Here is an 8,034-nt window from a genome sequence, read left to right as displayed (position 1 = left end):
GCTGCCAGTGTTATGGACCTTCGGAACATAAACACTTCAGTGCAGTGGGGTCGTGCAGGGACCCTGGGGCGTGCCCCGGATTCCTCTGTAAATAAAGTTTTTTTTCTCTCTCTCTCTCTCTCCTTAGTGGAGGGTTTCGGTATTATTGTTAAGGGAAGGGAGAGAGAAATCTGAAAGAGGAGCAGTATTGTGTTCGAGCCCGAGTCCCAGAGGATAACTGCATGAAGAATGTAAGTCTGATTTTGAAATTACATAGCAGGGGGCTGGCGCGAACGCCGTACCCCCACTACCAAAAATTATATGCCCCAACTACCCCAGTTTGGGGTAGTGGCGCGCTTCAGCCTGCCGCAGTGCAATGGCAGTCCTCGACACGGAGCCCCGACCTTTAAGAGAATTTATTGTTTACCAAAAGATCTACAATTCAACAGACATGTTCAACAAGTTCACAATGTGGACTGCATTCAAAATCACATCACAAGTGGTCGATTTTTACAGTTCAAGATAAGAAGAGCTGGTTTTATGTAAACCCATCTCGTACTTATGTACAAACAGGCAAACGGAAAAAACAGAAAACACAGCACTTGTCAACCTTCCTAGTATGGAAGGATAGGCGTGGTGACTCTTTTGTTCACAACAACAATGAATCTAGTGGACCAGTGCAGGAGGAAGGCTTCCTCCCCCTGCACGACAAGTTCCTTATTTAAATGTTTCAAAAGCAACGTTCGGAGGCGATGCAACAGAGGAAACATAGCTCTCTGCGGGCGTCCCCGCAAGAGAGCCAGTCCTCTCCGTTTCCAGAGCACATAGGTGCCAATGCACATTATGAGATAAACAAAGGCGTCACGGTGGCGACTGTGCCATTGTACACGAATTTCGAACATGCGGGACACTAGTCTCCAAAAGCTGCGTGCGACTGGGCATTCAAAAGTGGCATGAGTTAAGGTTTCTGTTCGACCGCATTGCGGGCATGAGGCGGAGGGCGCCACGCCCCACGTCGCAAGGCGGTCGGCTGTGGGCAACGCTTCCCATTTTCTAAGCCAGGTGAAATTATGTACATCTGCAGGGAGGGAGACAGCAACACCCTGTTTCCACTTTCTTTGTCGTGCTTTCCTGCGCTGGTCTTCATTGAGAGTGAGAAAAGCTACATGTTCACACGTTTCACTTGCGGACAATTCTTTCAGTTGACATTCCGGCACGATGGTTTTTAGAAAATGTAGCGATCTCACCACATATGAATAAAATGCTGGTGGCTTCTCAGCCGCAGGGCCCTTCCAATCTGATAGGTCAAAGAAACGGCGTGATGTCCCCATTAAGTAGGCAGAGAGCCTTCTGCCTCGGTAAGTTGTGTTGGAGATAAGATCCCACATGGCCCTTAAGGCCAACACGCGACACATGATCTCGAGGTCTGGGATGCTAAAACCACCCATGTTTGTAGGAAGACGAACGAAAACCCTTCCCACGCTCTCCGTCTTACCGTCCCAAAAGAAAGAACCACACGCGGTGGCTAACCTTTGAAGGACGCGGCGAGGAGGGCGCGCAATTTTGGCGACGTAGAAAAGAGATGCTATGATACTGGTTTTAATGAGATATGCTCGCTCATGGAATGGTAAGTGAAAAGTTCTGGCGACCTCAATCCGCTGTTCAGCTTTGCGCCTTATATCTTTCCAGGTGACACTGGCGACTTCACCTGAGGCCAGGAATGTAACGCCCAGGACTTTCACTCCATCTACCCATTGGATACCATCGGGAAAATCACTTTCAAAAGATCCAAAGCGCAACGCTTGGCTTTTAGCTGGATTAAGGCGCGCACCTGACAGGCGGCTGTAAGTGTGAAAAATCTGTAGGAATGATCTGTAACTGTCGATGTTCTTAATGAAGAGGGAGATATCATCAGCATACGCTGCTACGTTAACCTCGCCTAGGCCTGGGAGAGGGAAGCCGCGTATCGACTTGCAACTTTGAATCTGTTGTAACAACGGTTCTATGCAGAGGACGAAGAGAATTGATGATAGAGGACAACCCTGGCGTATACCACGGCTTACTGGGATTGGGTTAGTTAGCTGGTCATTGATTATAAGGCTGGCGTTTAGGTCTGTGTACAATAGCCTCAGGACTTCAATCAGACGCTTAGGGAAGCCGAAGCAGTCCAATACTGTGAAAAGATAATCTCGTTCTACGCGATCGAAGGCTTTTTCTTGATCTAGAGAAACGAAAGCACCTGCGATCTGTGTACGCGTGGCGAAAGTGAACAGATCACGAGTTAAGGCTAGTGAGGAAAAAATTGTGCGTCCAGGCACGCAACATGTCTGAACATTGCTTATTAGATCAGGAAGAACTGATGTTATACGATGCGCTAATATTGCGGCTAGTATTTTGTAGTCGGCATTCAAGAGAGAAATGGGTCTCCATGCTTTCGGGTCGGACGGTACGCCACCGCTTTTCAGGAGGAGTACGATTTTACTCTCACGAAATGTTTCCGGCCGAACTCCGTCGGCAAGAAGACCATTAAGCATTGACAATAAGTGAACATGTATTTCAGCAAAAAGGTCTTGTAGAAAACAAGTGGTAGCCCGTCAGGACCGGCAGCAGCGGAGGCATTCATCTCCTGGAGTACCAGGTGAAGCTCATCTGAGGTTATTGGACTGCATAGGCTGTCGCGGCGCTCTTCAGGTATACAGTCAATGCCTGAGCAGAATTCACGCACAGCAGCATTCAAGTTATCTATGCTTGCACTTTCAGCTGAGAATAGGTGCGTGAAATGCGCACTGAAAACAGCCTTAATGTCGTCAGCGCTATCAGACTGCCCTCCACCAGGTAGCTCTACAAACGGGATCGTTGCGCGACCTTCCACGGAACCACAGCGGACGCTGCGAAGCACAGCGGGGTCCGCAACTGGTCTACCACTGATGTATGCCTGTGCTGCTGTTCGGGAGCTGAGGCGGAGCAGAAGCTCGTAGCGTGCTTGCAGCTGATTCAGGTAGTCCTGTGTGGTGAAGGTCAGAGGCCCACCACGCCGCACAATGCGTGCTCTTCGAAGTGTGTCATTGATTTCTGCAGTTAGTTGTGATTTTCTAGCCCTACCAGCTCTAATTAGCTCCGCGCGCCAACTCATTTTTAGAGCATCCCAATTGCGTGGTGGTGCGGGACAACTGCACGTTTGAGCCAGAACCTCGCGCAAAGTGGTTACACTTTCAGTGTCATGTATTAGTGTCATATCCATTTTCCATTGTTCCCTGGCCGGGCTAGGCTGATGAAACTGCAACTTCACCGATACTGGAAGGTGGTCAGAGATGCGCGGAACATCAGGCGGAAATGTGAGGACATCACAACTAGAGACATGAGTGGCAAGTACTTCCGGAAAATAAAAACGGTCAAGCCGGCTCATGTTCGTGCCACGCTGCCACGTGGCAACGAACTCGTTGCCATGTAAATCGACCCACGTGTCTCTCAGCTTGAAATTGCGCACAAGTTGCTTTAGTGCGCGTGCCCCAGTGTACGGTCTGCCTTGTTTGCGACCGCTTACATCTCTACAGGGATCTTCAACACAGTTGAAATCCCCGACTATGAAGGTTGGATAACTGTCAAGCATGAAGGAATCAAGAGAATCAAAAAAATCGGATGTGAAAGAACGCTGGGCAGGAGCGTACACAACAAGCGCTCTCACGCGCCTGCCATGCAGGTTGAAGTCTACTGCTAAGGTGCGCCCATCAAAGCCATAAGTGCAGTGGGCACCGCGACGGAGATGAGGCCTGAAAAATACGACTCCAACACCAGACATAAAAGAATCTGTGAGCGTAAAAAAGGCATCAACACGAAAGCGAGAACAAAAGGATTGAACATCGTACGGTGAACTAAAATTGCACTCTTGTAAGAAAAGAATATCCACGTTACGTGCTCTGGCAAAGCTCACAATTTCTCTCTGCTTGTCCAGGTTTCTTAAGCCCTGAGCATTCAGAGAGAGAAAGTGGACTGCCTCCATTGTAAGAAGAGCGCACGCGGATAATCTAAAAACGAGAAAAAAAAAGAACAGACAAAACTAAAGCCATTTTTCTAAGGGGAATTGTGCCCAGACTGCGTCAGGGCACTAGGAAACTTGTGGGGCTTACTAGTATCAGGAGAGCTGTCGCTGTCGGCTGTCTCAGGGTGTCCCCTTTTCATCGTCGGACGATCACAGTCCATGGGACTGTCACCTGTAGTTGGGTTAACGAGGAGGCTGAGTGGATTTTTCAGGTCCATTTTTCGACAGTCGGCGAGAAGCCTATTCATTCGGACGTTCTGTTGTACACATGCAGGCATGTCGTGTCGACCCGACGGGGCGTCGCGTCCTGTTCCCTCCCGGGCGCCACGTCCAGTTGACTGGTGACGTAGCCCGACGAAGTCCGGAGCGCTTCCTCCACTGGAGCTGGTGGCGGTCTCGCTTGACGACGAAGCAGCGCCGGCCGGTTCCGGTGTGGTGCAGTTCGTGCTCTCTCCGCTGGATTCTTCGGACGTGCTGGGTTGAAGTGCTGGGAAGTCGTTCGATGTCTCGATGTTGTCATTATTGTTGTTGATAGCTTCATCGTCAGTCTTCGCATCGATGGTCAAGTCGTCGATATCGGAAGCTTCCTCCGAGTCGTTGCCAGTGGTGTTGACTGGCGCATCCACTGCTGGGGTGGATACGACATGCTTCTCAGCAGCCGCTGCTGCTGCAAATGACCGTGGTCGCACGCAGTCGACGGTAGCATGGCTTCCGGCGCATCTGCGGCATGGCTCCTCGCACCCCTCTGTGGCATGCCCGAACACGCCGCACCTCGAGCAGCGGGGGGTGTGGCAATCTCTTCCAATATGGCCGGCAAGGCGGCATCTCGAGCACAGCTTCTGCACGCCTCGGTAATCACACATGACTGTATAGCCTTGAACCGAGAGGAAGTTCGGAATCGGTTTCTTCATTTCGATCTTTGCCACTCGAATGCCTGTGCCGATACCTGGACGGCCCTTGAACGCAGGTTCGTGGACTTGATGAACATTGCCATATGCTGATAATGCTGCTGCGAGCGACGCATCAGCCACCCACAAAGGCACTCGGGAAACTGAAACATGGACGATTTCAGGGCCTACACTAACAATGGGAACCGAGACGCCGTTGAGAACAATAGCGCCCCGGGTCTTGAGCTTCGTAGCTGCGCTGTCCGAGGCAGCCGCAACGCCGAACTTTACACCTCCCATATGCTGGAGGGACTTGATACCGGCTGGGCCGGTTACGGCTTCCAGTGCGTCGATGACGTCATCCACGGTGCTTCCCTCAGGCGCACTGAGGATGAAACAGTGCGCCTTCGGCGGGGGTGGTGCATATGCCATTAGATGGCAGAGCGGAGCCCTGGCTCCCACGGCGTGAAGCTGTGGTGCCCGGGCAGATGACTTCTCAACGGGACCCCTGGCCGGTCCGGTGGACGGAATCCAGGGTCCGCCTTGATGATCTCGGTGCAGACGGGCAGAGTGACGGCGACGATCACGGAGCCCCGACCTTGCTGATCGCCGGCGACCCAGCACCAGGTAAGTATGCTGACGCGTCTGTTGAAAATGGACGCCATCTGATTCATACCTCTGTTCAGTACCAGTGACCATTGCACTTCTTACACGAAGTTCCTTATTCAGCACTTGTCAGAATCTTGTTGAAAAGCAACTACTGGGCTCGGTGCGACCGCTGACACGAAGGTGTAACACTAGTTAACCTACCAATTCAGTGTAGCGAAAAGAAACAAAACAAATTAGGTGTTCGATGTGTTTGCACCTTGTGACGAAGTTGCACGAACGGCTAGCTGCGAACAGAGTGGTCGCTGCCGCACGTGCATCTCGACTTCGTCACAAGGTGCGAGCACTACAAACACCTAATCTGTTTCTTGTCGTTACAAGGTGGTCGAAATTATTCCGAGCCCTGTAGGGTGGTTCATACTGATCAATTCGCGCTACAAGGAACATACACACGGAAACACAAACGGACGAAGCGCCAACGGACGAATGCGCTTCGTCCGTTTGTGTTTCCGTGTGTATGTTCCTTGTAGCGCGAATTGATCAGTATGAAGCACCAACTAGCCCCCGCTCTTGCATTGTTAAGGGTGGCTCAGTGGATCATGGCCTCGTCTACCGAGCCGGAGGACCCGGGCTCGAACCCAACCACAGTGGCCGCGTTTCGATGGAGGCGGAACGCGAAAGACGCCCGTGTGCTGTGCGATGTCAGTGCACGTTACCATGTGGTCGAAATTATTCCGGAGACCTTCACTACGGAACTTTTCTCTTTTCTTTCTTTCACTCCCACCTTCCTCCCTTCTCTTACGGCACGGTTCAGTTGTTCACCGAGATATGTGAGACAGTTACTGTGTCATTTCCTTTCCACAAAACAATTTTAGATTTTCAATGTTTATCCATCCCTAACGCCGCAGTTCAGGTCTCCGTCTGGAGCAAGGGCCTCGGCACCTTATCTTTACACATAACCCCTGCTCCATCCGTCTGCAACTTTCAGCAGCAATTTGATTGGTTGGTAAACATTTATTAAAACAGTCAAGAAGCCAAAGGCCCAGATCTTGTGGTCGGCCAAGACTCCTTCAATCTGGCAGCCTCTAGAGCGAGACCGATGAGCGCTCGTTGGTCGTCCAGGGTATAATTGCGTAGACGAGCCTCCCCGGTATGTTGTGTGGGTGTTGGCATGTGCTGTCGTGGACAAGTCCCCGCCTCTTGGAGGGCAATTATTTCTGAGAGAGAGAGAGAAAACCTTATTTACAAAGGAATTCGGGGCACGCCCCAGGGTCCCCGCACGACCCGACTGCACTCAAGTGTTTATGTTCCTGAGGTCCATAACACTGGCAGCACGGCCGGTGGCGATGGTCTGCACGGCCGGGTTCTCCGAGCGCAGCAGGGTCTCCCAGTCCTCCCAGGTCTTGAGGTTCTCTAGGTCCCGCGGGGGAGGGTCCGCCGGGCAGAGGGAAAGGATGTGGAGGGAAGAAGCGAAGGGTTCTGGGCATAGGGCGCAAGCAGGAGTGGGGAAGGAGGGATCATAGTGGGTTAGGGTAAGGGGCGAGGGGAGAGTATGTGTTTGTAATCTGCGCCAGAGTGTTGCGTGTCTGTTATCTAGGGAGGGGTGGGGCGGGTGGTAGAGCTGGCGAGAGGCTCTGTATGCCTGGGTCAGCTCACTGAATGAGTGCATGCGATTCTTCGTGAATCCCCGATCCGAGGCCACCTGAGCCCGGTTTAAAGAACCTCGGGCTAAAAGGTTGGCGGCCTCGTTTCCGGGATTCCCGGAGTGCGCAGGCACCCATATCAGCTCCACTTGGCGGGGCGGGGGTGCATCGGGCGAGTCCGGTATGCCAAAAGCAGAGACATGAACTCGGCCTCGAGCAAAATTTAGAATCGCAGTTTTAGAGTCAGTTAAAATATACCGGGCTTCCGTGCGGGTTATAGCAAGTGCAATGGCGGCTTCCTCTGCAGCCTCTGGGGACGTGTCTGGAGGGAGAGGTAGTGTGAGGAGGGTGGATGAAGAGGAGTCCACCGCAGCTGCTGTCGCTTCATCACCCGTGCAGGCAGCGTCCACCCATACGGCGTCCGGCTGGGGGCCCTACGCTCGATGGTGTGCCTTCGCACGGGCTCTGCGGCGCTGCTCATGGTGGGACGGGTGCATATTCCTCGGGAGCGGCCTGATGAGGAGCTCCTGGTGAAGGGGTCGTTGGATGGCGAGGAGGGTTCGGTTGTTGGCCGGTATTCTGATTCCGAGGGAGTCCAGGATATACCGACCTGTGGAAGTTTTTGTGAGCCTGATGTATTGGGCCTGTCGGTGGGCCTCCACCAGTTCCCCGATCGTGTTGTGGAGGCCCAGGCCTAGTAATCTGTCTGTGGGTGTGTTGAGGGGAAGATGAAGTGCTACCTTGAATGCCTTGCGAATCAAAGCATCCAAAGCGTTTATGTCATGTTTGGATAGTTGTAAGTATGGGGTAGTGTACAGTACACGGCTGAGGACAAAGCCATGAATGAGGCGACATAGGTCGCGCTCCTTCATGCCTCTAT

The 8,034-nt window shown here is 52.3% G+C and overlaps 1 protein-coding gene and 1 non-coding gene across 2 annotated transcripts; both read right to left on the bottom strand.

Moving 5' to 3' along the window:
• Positions 1–257: 257 nt before the first annotated feature.
• Positions 258–428, bottom strand: LOC149348444 (U1 spliceosomal RNA). The gene has a single exon (XR_016282599.1). It is a non-coding gene; the product is annotated as a U1 spliceosomal RNA (small nuclear RNA).
• Positions 429–1,111: 683 nt separating this feature from the next.
• Positions 1,112–5,487, bottom strand: LOC149348443 (uncharacterized). The gene has a single exon (XM_089588105.1). It carries the CDS (start codon positions 5,335–5,337, stop codon positions 4,051–4,053), a length of 1,287 nt encoding a protein of 428 aa, XP_089444231.1. The 5' UTR covers positions 5,338–5,487; the 3' UTR covers positions 1,112–4,050.
• Between the last annotated feature and the right edge of the window lie 2,547 nt (positions 5,488–8,034).

The sequence above is a fragment of the Amblyomma mixtum genome, chromosome 4 (genome assembly GCF_055824585.1).
Source record: "Amblyomma mixtum isolate Tamu chromosome 4, ASM5582458v1, whole genome shotgun sequence".
Lineage (NCBI taxonomy): Eukaryota > Metazoa > Arthropoda > Arachnida > Ixodida > Ixodidae > Amblyomma > Amblyomma mixtum.
This window is presented reverse-complemented; position numbering and strand designations above follow the sequence as displayed.